Source organism: Xenopus tropicalis, chromosome 7 (genome assembly GCF_000004195.4).
Source record: "Xenopus tropicalis strain Nigerian chromosome 7, UCB_Xtro_10.0, whole genome shotgun sequence".
Classification (NCBI taxonomy): domain Eukaryota; kingdom Metazoa; phylum Chordata; class Amphibia; order Anura; family Pipidae; genus Xenopus; species Xenopus tropicalis.
Window position 1 is genome coordinate 104,853,545 of NC_030683.2, and position 18,639 is coordinate 104,872,183.

Sequence of the window (18,639 nt, forward strand, 5' to 3'; positions counted from 1 at the left end):
GTGTATTGTGGGCTACTGTGTATTGTGGGCTACTGTGTATAGGGGGCACTGTGTATAGGGGGCACTGTGTATTGGGAGCTACTGTGTATAGGGGGCACTGTGTATTGGGAGCTACTGTGTATAGGGGGCACTGTGTATTGGGAGCTACTGTGTATAGGGGCACTGTGTATGGGGGGCTACTGTGTATAGGGGGGCTACTGTGTATGGGGGCACTGTGTATTGGGAGCTACTGTGTATAGGGGGCACTGTGTATTGTGGGCTACTGTGTATTGTGGGCTACTGTGTATGGGGGGCTACTGTGTATGGGGGGCTACTGTGTATAGGGGGCACTGTGTATAGGGGGCACTGTGTATTGGGAGCTACTGTGTATAGGAGGCACTGTGTATTGGGAGCTACTGTGTATAGGGGCTACTGTGTATTGTGGGCTACTGTGTATTGTAGGCTACTGTGTATGGGGGGGGCTACTGTGTATGGGGGGGCTACTGTGTATGGGGGGCACTGTGTATAGGGGGCACTGTGTATGGGAGACTACTGTGTATTGGGGGGGTACTGTGTATTGGGGCCACTGTGTATTGGGGGCTACTGTGTATGGGGGGGCAAAACTGGTACTTAGTTATAACTCACTGCCTTCTCTCTATATTTGTATTTATATGTAGGAGTCGCTATATTGTTTTCCTTTGGTCGTTCAGTATGAGGGTATAGCACATTTTCGTCTGCTCCCGCCATTTGATCTATATAAAAGGAGTATTTTTTTTTTAATGGGGTGTGGTAATTGGGGCGTGGCCACAAAAGGGGGCGTGGTAAAAAAATTCATCTTTCAATTGTTGGGAGGTATGCCTATCTCTATATATATATATATATATAATAGTGCATATGTGCATATATATCTACATATATATAGACACACACATCCAGGCCCTTACTGCAGTTTAGACATCCCTAATACGACGTAAATAGTGAAGATATGGAACAGTAAGACATATAGGGAGAGCATCTAGCCCATGCTGCCTCAATACGCCACCGACTAGTGGCCTAAAGTCCAGGGGATCACGTGTGTGATCACATGACACAGTGACATCACAGGTGCTCTTTTCCCCACTAGGAACTAGCATCGCACGGAGGGGTGGGGCGGGGTCTTGTCATTTCCTTGTGCTCCTGAGCTTCCTATGAATGAGTTTCCCTGAACAGTCTGAGGCCACAGCTAAGTGACTGCACGGTAAGGGGAGCGCCGGGGAAGGCTGGCAGCTATCGGGCACATGGCTCTCCCTTCTCTTTATGCACCATGTCTCAGCCTGTCTCTGCTCTCCGCCTCCTGTCTGGGCAATGGGGGATGCGCTGTTCTGTGGGGGCTGATAAAGGAGCGGTTCTGATTATATATATATCTCTATTTTCTATAGTTATATGTATCTGCAACTACTTGACTAAGGTTCAGTGTAACTGACCAGCAACCTATATGAGCATACACACCTTACTGCTGCTACATGTCAATATGTGTAATGATCTTTATGGGATAATAATGCAGGCTAGTCATACAGTCATTACTACACATTTTCAGTGGTTTTGAAGTTGTCTGGAACTGTATTGATAGCAGATCCGCCTTGCTGTTGATATTCTCAACCCTCCTGGTTCTGATTGCTGAAACAATATAGCAAAAGCCAGCTGATTAACAGGTCTTAAGTCAGAACCAGAGAATAGAAAGAGCTAAACAGGTACAGGTGCCGGATCCCTTATCCAGAAAGCTCTGAATTACAGGAAGACTGACTTCCATAGAGTCAATTTTAAACAATTCATTCACATATCTGTAATTTTCTTTATCCCTGTAATAATAAAACAGTAGCTTGTTCTTAATTTTGACTAAGGTACATGAACCCATGAACAATCCTACTGGGCTTATTTAATTATTAAATGGTGTATTTATTTTTTGTAGAATGAAGGTATAGCATTCTAAATTACAGATCAACCCATCCCAGATCCCTGGTATTCCAGATAATAGATCCCATACATGGGCTCTATGCAGTGGTTTCAAACAATTGAAATGTGCAATGAATGCATTTTGTAAGGATACTTATAATTACATTTTCTTTAATAATACAAAAGCCGTTACTGGGAGAAGTTCCCCTTTAAATTATAGTCCTTTTTTTTCCCACCTTGAAAGAATCAGCAGGTGAAATTTGACAAGGTTCCCTCCAAGCCTTGAGTGCACCACTTGGGCACTAGCATTGCCATACATTTCTTATGAGAACAAATCTGTGGGCAAATGAATAATTCAGCAAACTGCTCTGTGTGTAGCTCATTCACAAATACATAGGTGCAGACCCATTGGGAAGGGCCATGTCTGTGGCCCAATGAGGTCCGTAACAAAGTGGATCATACTGCATACCTTATTGATATCTGATCACTTATCAGTCATAGTGGACAAGATTTTGGTCCACACCACAGGCCAATAAGCTGCTACCTTGGGCAGTAGTGAGTGAGTTGACAGCATATACAATAGGAAATTAAGGCATCATTTAACAATAAGGTACATGGAGTAAAGTAATAAAAGACTTCAAGTCTAGTAAACCTTAGCAACCAACCAGATATTTTTAAACAAGTTACAGTATATGCTACCTGCTGATTGGTTTCTGTGTGTTGCTAGGCCAGTAGCAAACTTTGCATTGTTTTGTTAAATACAAATATGGCTCCATCTCAATTTTCTGCCTGTTATGGCCGTGACACACTGGGGTAATTTAACAAAACAATGCCATTACAACGGCTAGAATGTAAATCGCCGGTGGGGTGGCATACGCGGCACCACGATTTGCCGAAGTTGCCTTAAGAGAAACGTCATCAAATCATGGTGCCGCGTATGCCATCCCACTGGCGATTTACATAGTAGCCAGTGGGATGGCATTGCGGGGAGATTAATCACCCACGTCAATGGAGATTTGTCACGGCGTGACAAATTTCTCCGCGTGTCACGGCTCTTATCCATGGCACCAAACCCAGTGCCTGCGTTAATTGTAAATACTCACCCCCGTGTTCCTTCTCTAAGGGCTGTGACACATGTAAACTGCTGGTGGGATGGCATACGCGGTTGCGTATGCCATCCCACCGGCGATTTACATTCTAGTAGGTGGGATTGCATTTCAGGGAGATTAGTCGCGGCGCAGCTAATCTCCCCATGTGTCGCAGCCCTAAAGAAGTTATAGGCATCCCCCTTAAATGGGTCATTTCTCTGTATGTGTATAGAGGAGTCATTATTTGCTCAGCAAACTGTTTCATATAAGTTTGTATTAACAGCCAGACATTTGCTAATCACGTAGTAGGAATGTATGAGATAAGAGCCTGGCTCTAGAATGTAGTTGCTAATCTAAACTATGATTTACTTTCAATTATTTAACTTGATTGGCAATCTTATCCGGGCCAAGATCCAAATATTCACAAAGCAAACCAGCCTCCTACACACTTATGCACAGGGGTCATTTAAAGACATACTACTGTCTCCTATATTATTTCTCTCTTATGTTTATATATTACATTCTGCTATATAATTATATTTAATGGCCTCCACGCTACAGTGGCATAAACAAGAAAAAAATTGAATATGTGTTGTACCTTTAGTGACTGGTGCATTCCCATAACAGTGTTATTTCTATGCTGTGTGTGCATTCTGTGAAAAGGTTTGTTGTTAAAAGCAAATCCAGACACAATGCTGGGTGATGCCAAACAGGTAAAATGACACTTACGCACTGATCTTACTTTTTGCAGGAGTGTGAGCATGTCTCCGGATGAGCTGACCTATCTCGCTATCCTGCTCTGTTCCGCACCACTTGGATTTCTCTTCAAGAATGGAAGTGAGTGACGTCTAGATGTTCAAAAAGACAGTTCTGCTATGTTTGGTGCCATTTAAAGGAAAACTGAATCTCTCGATGTGATATTTTTGTATAGTTGGCAAGGGGGAATGTACAGGGGCACCAATAGTTAAAATGTCATAATGGGGGTTAGTTTTGGCAGCAGAGGGCCTTTAGCTTCTTTAAAGCAATTTTAGGTACTACAGAAGAGATCAGTAAGCTGGGGCACAATGCTACTACAGCTGTCTCTTTACTAGTGTATATATACTGGCAGGGCGCCAGGAAAAAACCCTGGCCCTCGTGGGCCCAATGACCCCTGCCAACCCAGCCTACAGCAGAGACCTTTCTCGCACACCCATAACTCTCCAAAAATTAAACGCCCGGTGCTCACTGCCAGAGGGATCGGCACCCTCCAAAAATCCAGAATTGTCAAGTAATACAATGGCACTCAGGGCTACAAAAGGGACAAGCCCTTAATTCCAATTTTTTATTGCGGTAGTGCCACTACCGTAATTTAAAATTGGAATTAAGGGCTTGTCCCTTTTGTAGCCCTGAGTGCCATTGTATTACTTGACAACCCTGCCAACCCAGGCCTGCCCCCCTGCTGAAACTGTGGCCACTCTCCCATGAAAGAGGGGTGCAGCAGCTCCGGACTGGGGTGGGGGACCCCAGGCAGCAGCCCCAGTGGGCCCCCCGACTCCTTAGTCTGACACTGTGCTTGCAGGTCACTTAGGGTAAGATTTGGGGTGACCACTTATTTGCTGGCCTAGCTATTGTTGAAACTATGTTAAAACCAATATTTTCCTATATGTAACTTTGCTAGGGACTAAGGGGGTGGAGGCTGACCAAAAGGTTGAACTGAATGAGCTGAAAAAGTCCTAGAACTACAGGAGGGAAGTCAGGCCACTCCATGCTTTTCCCTGGAACAACCTGACAAAGCTCTTATCGCTTTCATTAGCAACAAATAAATATTTTATTTAGAGCCAGCTATCATTACCTGTGCCGATCTGTGAGAGTTGATAAAGGGCTTGTACGAGTGCAAGACCTGTAACACAAGCTTAGTGTTTAATTCACAGGTCAGAGTGAAGCTCACTCAGGGAAAATGGATCCTGTTAGCACAGGCTAAGAGGGAATTAATTTGCTTACAAAGAAAGTCTGAAAAGCTGGCCATACAAGGGAACATCTGGTTGGACAGTATGGGTGCTAAATAATAATTGCTTTATAGTTTTTTTCCATTTGACATAGTAGCCCACCTTTAGCATTAGTTACATAGGGTTGAAAAAAGACCATCAAGTGTCCATCAAGTTCAACCCTTTCAAGTAAACGCAGCACACACAACCTATACTTAGCAATCTATACACTCCCATACATAAATTATATATACAACCACTAATACTAACTGTAGATATTAGTATAAGAATAGCCTTGGATACTATACTTGAACTATTATGGATATATGTGTAGTAGCGCAGGGCAGTTCTGATACAAATTGGATCTGTGTGTAGGTGGTGGGTTATCATGGTCAGATTGGCCAAACTCATTTCTTTTTTTATTTGTTTATAAATAACACAAATGCTGTTTGCTACATAAATGCACAATACTAGTACATTTGATTAATGCAGATGAATAAGGCTCCCTCTATGAAATAACCTATGCCAGTGTGTTCCACTGCTCATTTTTAGGAACACAAAGTGAATGTAAGGCCTGTACAGGAACTGGGTGTATTTCCCCTTTAAGCATAGCTGACTCATGTTCATGTTGCAATAGCCCTTGCAGGGCAGCTGCTTTCTCTCAGTGAGGGCCAACATCCCTATTTTTTATTGATCAACTGGTATATAGGAATAGGGCAATAGAGACACAGCATAGCCCAGCAATGTGCCCAGTGGGGTCCCGATTAGCAATTTCAGCCAAAGTGTTTGGATTAACTACAGAAAATATAATAACTTCTGAATTAAGTTAGGCCAATACATAGTGTGTTGTTTCTGGGGTTACCCTAAATCAGGGGTAGGGAACCTATGGCTCAGGAGCCAGATGTGGCTCTTTTGATGGTTGCATCTGGCTCCCTCCAAATTTTTAATAAAAAAAAATAATGGGGGGCGTGGTCTGCGCTCGGCGGATAGAAGACATGTTCTAAGCCTTAGAACACGTCTTCTCTCCGCTGAGCGCAGGCCACGCCCTCCTCCGCATCACATCCACATCCGGCATCCTTGCATCCTTAGCACAATTGCAGCAAAGAGGGCCCTGCTCAAAAGAGCTTACAGTCTTCTGGCTAGCTGGCCAAGTGAGCGGGTGTATATTTAGGCCCAGGTTTAAAGGAGTGGTTCACCTTTAAGTTAATTTTTAGAATGTTATAGAATGCCCAGTTCTTAGCAACTTTTAAATTAGTCTTCATTTTTTTCTTTTTTTACTGTTTTTCAATTATTTGCCTTCCTCTTCTGACTCTTTCAAGCTTTCAAAAGGGGGTCAACCGAAAATCTATTGCTCTTTCAGGCTACAATTTCATTGTTATTGTTACTTTTTTTTCTATTTTAACCCACTCTTCATTCATATTTCAGTTTCTCATTCAAACCACTGCCAGGTCGCTAGGATCATTTGAACTGTAGCAACCATATAGCAGCTAAAATTCCAAACTGAAAATTTGCTTAATAAAAAGTTCAATAATTCAAAAACCAAAAATAATTTTAAAAAATTAAGACCAACTGCAAAATGTTTTAGAACAGCACTCACTTCAACATAGTAAAAGTTAATTTAAAGATGAACAACCTCTTTAAATACACTCAATTGGTAGCAGGACGTTTCTTTTAGGACAACTTGGTGGCTGCTTCAGCTTCCCCATGTCTAGCCATTACTGAGTTTAGGGGCAGACAAACAGACGTGCATATTGTTTTTGGGAAAATGTGTTCTGCGCCTGATTATACAGAGCAAATGTCTATTCCTTCTGTCTCTCTTTATCTCTCAGGCCCACAAGTCAAACAGCGGGGATCAGCGGCAGTTGGATTGGCCCTTACACTGATTACCTGTCACATCCACACCCTGCATTCTGTCATCGCTATCCTGGGTACATGGCTCATCATAAAAATAACCCCAAGGTGTGTAACATCATATGGGCGCTATCATGTCATTTTCTTTATGGCGTAACATAAAGAAAATTCATTGCAGCCACAGTCAGCTGTATTAATTTACATTCACTTATTTTTTTTTCATTCCATATTTAACATTGTTCCAACATAACTACTGTATTGAAGGAGGCACAGGGGGGTGTAGTTCACCACAATTAAAGGGCTATGTGTTTATTTAACTGCATGAAATTGGTAAATAAATGAAAGGATGTCATATTTCGCAGTTTGTTTTCTTTTATTTGCTTTCAGAGCCTGCCACTTCCCCACGCTGGGCTGGACCTTCGCCTACCTGCTCTTCTTCAGGACAGTAACGTACTTTGATCTTCCAGCACCAACCCCATTTACTAATGCAGTTCAGCTTCTTTTAACATTAAAGGTGAGCCCAGGCTATTTATGTATTTGTCATATTTCTTCTAATAATATTATATAAAAAGTATTTACTAAAGTATTATTATGTAAGGGATACTGTCATTATGTAAGTGATACTAATCATAGACCTTTCTTTGCTAATTTGTACTTGGGATGGGAAATACTTCACTTCATACTAAGTAGGGATGCACCAAATCCAGAATCCATGCTCCTGGCTGAACTGAATCCTTCGAATCACATGACTTTTTGTCTCATAAACACGGAATAGCAGCACTATTTAACCCTTCTTTATCCTAATTTGCATATGCAAATTAGGATTTGGATTTCGGACAAAACTTTTAGGAAGGATTCAGGGTTTGGCCAAATCCTAAAATAGTGGATTCGGCTCAACCCTAATACTCAGGCACTCAGCCATGTTCCCACTACATTGCTATAAATGGTAAACAGCAGACAATTTGATCAATATAGGAGGGACATGGTGTCAAGGAGCAGAAATATGGTACAGGCAAGGAAAAGAAGAATAAGCAAGATTAGAAACATCTTTATAGAAAACAAACAGACAAAAGCATTTCTTCTCCAGTGGAGAAAGCTCTCCATATGCTATAAGCCTAAAAAGCAACTGAGCATAGCAATGTCCAGGGACTGGGGACATTTTCAGGGGCATAAATACAGAGGTAGCAGACCCTGCAGTTGCAGGGGGGCCAGTTGTCTGGGATCCAAGTAAGACCCTAATTAATGAGCAATTGCCATTTATCTTGGTATAATGTGTCAATTTACCAAAGTTTTGGGGCCCTAAATTAAATTTGCTGGGGGTCCTAATAACATGTAGTTACGCCACTGGACATTTTTCTTCTTTGTTGTATCAAAAGGCAGTTGAGACTGGTGTTACACAGTAACCCTTTCTCAGAGTCAAACACAAAATGAATCAAATAAACTATTTCTCACCCGTTTAAAAAAGCCATAGCCCCAACCTATCCTATACACTGGATAGCAAAATCTTTACCCCATTTAAAATCATTATCAGTGATCCCCCAAAAAAAGAGGGTAATGAAGTATTTAGTCCCCTTGGTTTCAAAGTATTAAGTGTATATATCCAAAAGCACTCTGTCTGTAGTAACCGCCATTCCTTGTCACCACCTCTCTTTAATCTTTGTATATGATCAGTCACTATTGTTCCGTAACTCACACATATCGGATCTCTGCTCAGTGCGGCCAAATGGTGCTCATCTCCCTTTAATTCTCCCTTCATAAGCCTAAAAAGCAGCCAGTATGATAATTGCTTCTCAGTGGCCATTGCTGAGCAGTCAGGTGTGTGGTCTGACTAAGTGTAAAATTGACCAGGACTGGTGGTATGTAAGAGTGGGCATCAGGCCCAGACTGGCAATCTGTGGGTTCTGGCAAATGCCAGAGGGGCTGCTATAAGGTGTATAGACTGTCACTATTGGGCTGGTGGGGAGTTGTTTGGGCCTCGAAAAGCCAGGGTCTATTTTGAATCCCAGTCCTGTATTGGTGGGCATCAGACAGAGAGACATGCCATATCTTTCGATATAGCCTGTACAGAGAAAGAGAACAAAAAGAATCTTTTTTATGTTGTGCCCTGACCAATAATTTTTTTATGCTTTTAGATTTTCACAGTATTACTACTAAATGAATGTATGTGCAGACTGAACTATCTCCTCCTTGTTGCAGCTGGTGAGTTTAGCAAATGAAGTGCAGGACTTTTACCGAACAAAGAAACAGGAGGTGGCGTCGTTTTCAAAGTCTTCGGTGATCAGCACGATTCCCAGCGTTCCCAGTCTGCGGGAAATGTTTTACTACAGCTACTGTTACATCGGATTGATGACGGGTAAACCTAGATTGAGAGAGGCTTCTCTTGGGATTTCATATATTTTTAGTTCTGAATAAATGTAGGAGCATTGTGCCTGCAAAAGCCAGGTGAATACATGTTTGGTGATAACTGAACCATGAGAGGGTGTCATATAGCATTTCTCCTCAGATTTCATATATAAATGATAAAGGTCTCACTGCAAAACAACTTATATCCAAATGTTTTAGTGGATATTAATACAAAAAAATTGATTCAGTGTCGTTCACAGAAGCTCCACATCTTGGATTTAGTTAGGCCATCTTTTGAGTGCCAGTGACACTGCACATGCTCAGTGGGCTCTGGACTGCTGTTGAGAAGCTAAGCTTAGGGGTCTTTGGAAATCAAGCAGAAATGTATCTAATGCTACAGGGCTGATTATAAAATTTTGCTGCAGACTGCACTGGTTTCTGCGCTGCCATGTAATGTTAATATGAACTACATTACATTACAGATCAGCCTTTTATTGTGAGTTATACAGTGTATATATACTGGACATCATACGCCAGTGCATAAGCTCAGGTAACAGCATCCTAGAGTCTGTTATTTGAATCAGCACAGAAAAAGATGGGAATCTATTGGGGCACAAATCTTCACTGCTAAAGGGCTGTGGTGGCCTTGGGCTTGGCTGGTCAGAAGGCTAAGACATATGATGGCTCATTTACGACTGGGCAGGGTGCAGAGTGCAAAAAACAGGCAGATTCTGCCTGTAGACACAGGTCCTTAAGCGCCAGAATGAAGTGTAAGGACCTACACTTGCCTCATGAATACAGCACTGGATGCATTTGGCAACAGCACTGTATTTGTTAGGGGTGAGACACAGGTGTCCATTTCCCTGTTACATCCCATCCCCTAAAGGAGGCCATACACTGTAAGATTGCTCATTTAGCGATGTCACCAATCAAGCAGGTCTTCTCCCGATATGTCCACCTGTGGGTGGGCAATATCAGGCTAATTTGAATGAAAACCGTAGGCGCTTCCAGTTCGGGGACCGCATCAACGAGCCCATGCGGTCCCTGGTCTGACAGAAAAAATCTGCCTGATCGAGATCTGGCCAGCACATCGTTGGTGCCCATACACGGCCAGATAAGCTGCAGAATCTGTCTGAAGGAACGATATCAGCAGCTTAAATTGGCCGTGTATGGCCACCTTAGCTTGCATTTCCTTAGGCCTGACTGTCAAAACTTACTCCGCTGCCCACCCCCCAGTCCCCCTTCCTGCTTCGGTTGCAGATGTTGCTAGGCAGCATGCCACCCTAGGTCCGTCTGGCCTGTTTGCAAATTAGCGCCTGCATATCATTCAGCTAGGGAGTATTGTACTTAGTGACTACCCTATAGTGGGTGGTAAGAAGCTGTCTAATACCAGCCACCACAGGGCTTTACACCTCAACTCAATCTTGAGTGAGGTGCAGCAAGTAGGTATACCCCAGGTGCAAATTCTCTCTGAGTGAGCCCTAACGGGCATGATTTAGAGCTCTGTAGTGCTCTAGCACCATCACCTGTGGGCATTCATAAATGAGGCTCTCAGTGTAATATTTTTTAGACCTATTCTTTGTTGAGCTTTAGTGCTTCCAAAAGTAATGTATATCCAGTAAACACAATGGAAATGTGAAACATTGTCACAATAGTAAATATTTGACATATTCTGACTTCCAGGTCCCTTTTATCGCTACAAGACCTACTATGACTGGCTGCACCAAATAGACTCCCTTTCTATCCCAAGCTGGAAGCCACTGGTAACCAGGCTTAAACCAGCTCCAGTTTTTGGAGTCCTGTTTCTTATAGCTTCCAAGTACTTCCCTCTGGAATATGTGAAGACTGACGATTTCTATGAGCAGGCTTTCCTGTATCGTCTCTTCTATATGGTCCCCACCTTCTTCATCTTCCGTATGCGATTCTACGTAGCCTGGATATTCGCTGAATGTGGCTGTATTGCCGCTGCATTTGGAGCTTATCCTGTTACAGCGAAATCACGGCCTGGAGGAGGGCCAACTGTGGAATATTCTCCATTAGAAAGGTAGGAGGGGAGCAAGAGTGTTTCTTATGTTTGTTATAGGAACATTGAATGTTATTTGTCACACACATGACATTTCCTGTTTAAAAGGGATGTAATTATATTCCTGCACTAGTACAGGTATAGTATCTATTATTAAGAATGCTTGGGAACTGGGATTTTCCAGACAAGGGATCTTTCCATAGTTTTGGTTGCCATACCTTAAGGGGTGTATTTATTAATGCTGGAGACAAGTATCACTGGTAATGTTATCTATATCAACCAATCAGATCTTTGCTTTTGTTTTCAAACTTTTAGGTGACTGTTCAAATCTAATTGCTGATTGGTTGCTTTGGGCAACATTACCAGTGATGTTTATCTCAAATGTTAATAAATATGTCCCTTAGTCTGCTAAAAATAATTTACGGTAAACATTAATCAAACCCAATTGGATTGTTTTGCCAGCAGTATGGATTGATGCAGCTTAGTTACCCTCATGCATTTTCTCCTTTGACCCAAACCAGAAACCCTGATGGTGCCAAAGTGGAACTGGAGTACGACTATGAGACAATAAAGAACATTGACTCCTACGGGGCAGATTTCTGTGTTAAAGTGAAGGATGGGATGCGGTGCTGGAACATGAGCGTACAGTGGTGGCTGGCACAATATATATATAAAAATTCTCCTGTTAAATCCTTTGTATTTGGGTAAGTTGAAGAGATTCTAAATTGGTGCCGCAGTCTGTTCAAATATTGGAAAGGGACCAGCAAGGATAAGCAATGCTATGAATAGATGTTACAGGAAATAATTTATCAGGTACCATGTTTCCTAGGAAGTTATTCAGGGCCACATTCAATTAAACCTAAAATCATAGCTGGGTTGTACAATATTAGCCTATAACAGGTCAATTATCCTTCTAATGTTGGTGTAAATAGTGGCCTAGCCATTCCGACTAACTGACCTGGCCTTATTTGTGGTAAAAATATAACATATGGTCTGTTTTTTCTATATACTAGAGAAATTTACTAAGTCCCAAAGACCTTATAGCTTTGGCTTCTAATTTGCCCATCTATTGGGTTGCTAGGTTTCAAGTTATCCTAACCACAAGGTAGTGGTCTGAATGAGGGACTAGAATATAAATAGGAAAGGGACCTAAATACAGGATAAAAGTGATCCCCATTTAAAAACTGGAAAGAGGCACAAGAAGATAATAAAATAGGTTATCATACCAAATGTTAACTTAAAGGTGAGCTTGTCCTTTAATAATTTTTATAACGTCTGTTCTGTGCCCATTGCAGGAGTGCATGGACCATGCTTATAAGCGCCTACTGGCATGGAATCCACCCTGGATATTACATGAGCTTCCTGACCATTCCATTATGCTTGGCAGCAGAGGGGGCCATGGAGGCTGGCCTGAGGCGTCATATGTCCGATTCTGGAAAGCTGATGTTTGATTGGGTCCACTGGTTCCTTAAGATGAGAGCTTATGACTACATGTGCATGGGGTTTGTGTTGCTGACCTTCACCGATACCTACCGCTACTGGCAGTCCATCTACTTCTCAGTGCATGTTGTGGCTATAAGCTTACTGATTCTGGGTCGAGTGCTGGCACTAAAGTCTCCTCGAAGCCCAAGAAACACGAAGGAGGAGAAAGCCGAGACCAAACAAGAAAACAGGCTCCAAGAATAAAGACAGTTCTAGATTCAGTCAAAGTACCTGGATCCTCCTGCCAACCATAGAGAACCCTGTGACTTGTGCTAAACTGGATCTGTACAGCCCTTTCCCACTATCTTCTTCAGGTTCTGGAATGTAAAAGACAGCTCATCTATTCTGCCTACAGGAATAAGGTCTGGTCTTACTGTGTATTGTGAGCTTCCCTCAGATAGCTCTTTTTGTGCTTCCTTGGAACACCTAATGAAGTCACATGGCTACGGTCCCGGCTTTCAGTACATCAAGATTTTAAAGGAGAATGTCAAAATTTAAAAAGCATACTGCCCAATAGTCCTCCTATTGTTTAGTAAAAAGCCACACTTTTGGCTCACCTAATCATATATTTACTCAGTCACACATTTTCTAGAACAGGCAGCCATCTCTAAAAAGGTATTCTCCCTTCCTTTCCCTCCTTGCTTCATACTGCACATATGTTTCATTCCCTCCCCCCCTCCCCTCTGCCAGATCCGCTTCTGATTGGCTGGTGGGCATGTGTAGCTCAGAACAGGAGACAGGATCAAGTTACACACATGCTCAGAGAATAGGAAGGCTGCTGCTGGCACCTACAGGAAGGGGAGAGAGATTTCAGTGATGTCACTGTAGGCTTCACACTGCTGTAGGCTGCCAGCACCATATCTCAGAGAGGCAAGCAGGGATCTGGGAATTTAGATATGCAGTAAGTACTTAAAAAGAATGCCTTTAGACTTACTTTTAATTTATATTAACCTTTCCTTGTCCTTTTGCACTGCCTGCATTATATATATATTGGGAAATGTAGTTTGTTTACTTGGTCCATAAGGTTGGCATTTTATCAGCCTTAAAGATTCATTTCTGTCATGTGCTGCTGGTCTCTCATACAGCAAGGTGTTGGCTGGAACAGCACCAATAGGGCTTTCTGTACCAATACTACATCTATGGTGAATCTGGGACACTCCCCTTGTTTTTGACCTGCCTCTTCCAGCAGTCCTAACATATCAATAGAAAGCCAGATTCTAGAAACTACATATGGAATTCCCAATGAAACCCATTAACAAAAAAGTGATCGCTTATGGTTTAAGGAATTGGCATTGTGCTGTAGATTCATTTGTATCATGGTTTACCATTTGCATTTACTTGTGCGTATCCATTATCAACAGCGGGAATCATTCATTATATCAGGAATTGTATGAAGTTTCTAAAATAACAATAACAACAAAAAATATAATTATGTTTAGCCCTAGCACCTACATCACATCTATTTATTATCAATTTAAATTGACTTATGCTGTACTGTATCGTGCTTAATTTTGGTCTGGACTGAGAAATTTGGTCTGGCCTTAAAATAGGCCCTGGCATTTCAAGTACAGAGAGGCCCAAACCCCCCCCACCAGCCCAATAAATAGTGACTGTCTATGGCATCTTACAGCAGCCCCTCTGGCATTTGCCAGAACCCACAGATTGCTAGTCCGGGCCTGTGTTTAATCACTGTATGGCCTGTAGCACTAACCCTGCCCAGTAAGGCTCAGAGCCAATGTTTTCAATAAAACATATTTATTGCCAAAGATCCCAACACTGAAAGAAATACAGATATTTATATATTTCTATTTAAACATTAAGGGCCCTGTTTATAAATTGTTGAAATACATTTAAATGCTATTAAAAACATTTTAGGGTGAGGCAGAAAAAAAGAATCCAAAAAATCTTTGAATCAATGGAAATGTAAAATAGTTTTAATTGCTATGGCTATATTATGTCTTTTCTCTTCTTGTGCCAAAAAACAGTTCTTTATCCTTCAGAGTGGCCGTTGCAAATTCTGAAATAAAGAACAGATTTTACATTCACCAAAACATCGAATTTTTTGTATATATAAACTAACGCTTGGCACATTGGTTCAATTAGTAATACAGGTTCTTTTTTTGGGGAGGGGAGTAAATAATACTTAAGCTAACAAAATAAGGGCAATAGTAAAAAAAAAAAAGAATTGCCAAAAGTAACTGTTATTGACACTTATAGGCCCCATAATCTTTAAGCCTGTTAGTGCCATCAAATATAAAACGTAAAAAAAGACAATAGTTGCAGCATCATAGATTGTAGATTTCTGGTTAGGTTTTCAGTCTGCACCGGCATATGTTTGCACGGCAACGCACAGCATAGAGCCAAGAGCCAACCGCGTCCTGCAACAGCCGAAACGTTTCAAATTCCCTACAAAGAGAGGTGATAGTAAGTGATTTTTCCCAAACAGCTGGATGCAACTTTAGCACAAAAGGGCATCGTTATGGTTTATTTAGCCTTTATTAATTAGTTATTAATCCAGGGAGCAATCCAGTTAGCATTTTGGGGGTTAGGAAAGAACTTTATCCTATCTGTGAGGCTGATTAGCAATGCCCATTTATACCAGAAATCCATCCAAGCTGTTTTGGAAATATTACTCATTATCGCCTCTCTTTGTATGGAATGGAAATGCTTAAGCCCTTGCAGGGCGCAGTTGGCTCTTTGCTTTATGCTGTGCGTTACATAGTTACATTAGGTTGAAAAAAGTCCATCAAGTTCAACCCTTCCAAGTAAACCCAGCGTTGCTGTGTGTACATATGCCAGCGCAGACTGAAAAGCAAATTTTCGGCCAGATATTGATCATTCAGGTTGGCACCATACATGGGCCAGTAAGCTGCTGACTCTGTCCAGAAGGTCCACCAGCTTTTATTGGCCTCTGTATGGCCACCTTACGGGTGAAGACACATGGTGCGATTAGTCACAGTGGCTATGATCGCGGTGATTAAGCACCGCATTTTAGCTGCCATAGACTAATGTACAAGTAATGTTAAAAAGTTGTGGCAACTAATTGCCCCATGTGTCTTTGTCCTAAGTCTCCACAATCAATCGAGCCTCTGGCAGGTCAAAATAAGAGTAAAGTAAATTAAATAGTAGGGAAGTGAGGGGGTTTGTTTATTCAGAACTCCTTATCTCCCTTTGAACAAATAAGCCTGTTTATAGCCGTGAAAAACAACCCCAGTTTTACATTAGTGCTTTATAATGGCAAAAAAATAGCAAAATAAGGATTTTTTTAAATTAAAAAATGGGCTGAATAGATTTCCAACACAAGTCATATTCACTGGGTTTTAAAAAGGTGCATAATGCATCTTAAAGCTTGTTATATTCTGTAATAGCACCCAGAGAAATGCCTTGTGAATTCTCATAACAGGCTTTTTATTTGTGGGGTTATCCCTCAAGGCATTAATCTCATTTTAAAGATGATATTAATATGGCTTCCAATTTGGAAACATTTTCCAGAAGCCTTCTGATTGGTGACATTACAGTGCATCCCAGTGCCCACTAAGCTACTGAAAGATATAAATAATGAAAAAGGGACGATTTATGTGACAGAAGATAACACCACACAATTTAAACCTATGTAAAGGCTACTAAAGGGAATTTTAACATTCAGTGATGTAATGGCTGTAAAGATTTGAACACCGGATGTCTCCAGGGGTGCCATGAAACTAGCTAGTATATATCCTAGACCAACTGCAAAGTTGCTGAGATAATTATAGTTTATGGGGCACTAAGGGGGCAGACTTATAGAATATTGAACTGGGGCATCCTAAGGGATTTCCAGCTTTAATAGTCTGCCCATTGCTTAGCTCAGCAGCACCACGTGTTCCGATGCACATCCCATGGGGGAGGAAGAAATCTCTTCTATCATTACCACTGGATAAATCAGGCCCCATAAATCCATAAGTTTACATTAGATGAACTTTCACTTGTAACGTTTTTTTCTCTAAATATGAAACCTGTAGCACTGGCTGATGGGTAGTTGCAAGATGTTGACAGCCACAGATCCCTTTAGAACATATCAACAGGTCGTTCTGAACTCCTCAAGATATGGCAAAAATAAATCCGGAAACGGCACTTTTCTCCTGTTGTTTGTTTTGTAAAATAACCAGTATGTACTATTGCCCTGCAGCAGAATAACTGCCATCATTATGAAAGGCATCAGCATTACTTTTAGTAAATCCAGTCCTGTTTTTTCCAGATGTCATATTTTGGTAAATTTTTGATATGTTCTAGAAGTGAACCTGAAAACCGCTGTGCTTTAGTATTGCTGTTGGATAGATGGACATAAAATAGGGACTTCAGACACTGTGACCTTCCACTATTCTCCTCTTCTGAGCTGCTAATTTGTTCATGTGCCCACGACAGACAAACCAAATGCTGCATAGGTTTTGCTGGCCACAAAAGGAAGGTGCAATCTGTTTATCAAGGCAATGTGAGCGGTACCAAGAGACATATATGTCAAGAACTGGTGATACCACAGGATTTTTTCTTGCAAAAGTACATTTTATATTAAAAAAGTGTATTTTGACTTGTCTACTGAGTCTGATGTGTTTGTTTATCCGTTGCATTAATGTTTTCTGGGACACTGCAGATTAATATGACTATTTAGCAGGTCTGGGGGAACATGAAGGGGTTGTGTGAAAATATATAGATTGTATGTTCTGTGAATAGGGTCCCCTAAATGGAAGCAAATCCAATATCTAATGGAAAGCCTTCCCGCTTGTGCTGGTCTGTGTATGTATGCATGTTATGGTTACAATGTAGAGGTTATTTGCAACCTCAGGGGGCACAACAGTGTGTTTATTTAATAGGACTTGAGCCCCCTGGTGTTGCTGCTTTCTGTACTGGAAATCCTGATTCAGACAGCAGCACCAGGAGACCCCCCCATGAAGGCTGTGCCTCTTTACGCTCCATACCTTGCACGTAATGGCGCGCAAGTTGGGGGCCAGAGGGGCGTAGGCCTATGTGCCTCCCACCGCCCACTCATTTTGAATCTGTTGTGGCCTCACACAGTCGCACTAGAGTCAAACAGCAGTTCACAGGTTTCTACGCTCCAAACCATGATGTTGTCGAGGAGAAAGAAACAGGGCTAGTCTGATGTTCTTCTGGTTAGGAAAAACATAGAAACCTCAGATAACTTTTTTCGCATATTTTCTAACCAGAAAAACATCAGACATCCTTTCTCCGAACAATTTCCTTGCCAACATTATGGTCGGAAACATACCAGCAGGTGGCCGACATATTAACAGTACATTAATCCCTTAATATCTTGGAATTAAAAATAAATATTGAATTGTAAAAGTTATCAATTTTACAATTGCTTGTTTTAAAGGTTTACTTATCCTTTATGTTGCTCGCCCTTAGTTGCTATAACAGCTAGTTGGTATGGGAAGGTTCCACTAGATGTGGGAAGCTTAATGGTGGGATTTGCTTCTATTTAACCACAAGTGCATTGGTGAGGTTGGGCACTGATGTTGGGGATCAAGCCTGGTTCACAGTCCGGCATTACAATTCACTTTCACTTCTGTCTCCGCAAACCCATTCTGTATGGACCTTACTTTCTGCATGATGAAGTTCAGGCACCTGAGTTGGTCATTTTGGGTGTGGCTGAAGTAGCCATTTCTAGTAATTAGTAGGGCCATGTATATATATATATATATATATTCCTTGTGTTATTTTACAGTGGGATGTGTTGCTGCTAAGTGGGAAGTAGCAACTGCCTCCACAGCCGCTGTGCAATTATTGCTGTTAATCGGTGCCCTTTTTGGCCCCTGGCTTTTGTGTGCCAATACCTACAAACAGCCAGCCCCTCAGGTACACAGTAAATGGCCAGGCAGGGCACAGTAAGGGGTTGTTTCTTCTCTTTGAGCCCCATGATAATCATATCATGGTCCTAAATGAAAAGGGATGGATGTAGACAAAAATAATTCTAATCTGCTCC

General features: G+C 41.7%; 1 protein-coding gene across 1 annotated transcript; it reads left to right on the forward strand.

The window, feature by feature from the left end:
- Positions 1 to 1,058: 1,058 nt before the first annotated feature.
- On the forward strand, positions 1,059 to 17,231 carry mboat7 (membrane bound O-acyltransferase domain containing 7). The gene is made up of 8 exons (XM_012967437.3): positions 1,059 to 1,216; positions 3,751 to 3,836; positions 6,793 to 6,922; positions 7,202 to 7,328; positions 9,011 to 9,167; positions 10,841 to 11,201; positions 11,702 to 11,884; positions 12,476 to 17,231. The coding sequence occupies exons 2-8, from the start codon at positions 3,761 to 3,763 to the stop codon at positions 12,864 to 12,866; spliced, it is 1,425 nt and encodes a 474-aa protein (XP_012822891.2). The 5' UTR covers positions 1,059 to 1,216; positions 3,751 to 3,760; the 3' UTR covers positions 12,867 to 17,231.
- The last annotated feature ends 1,408 nt before the right edge of the window (positions 17,232 to 18,639 follow it).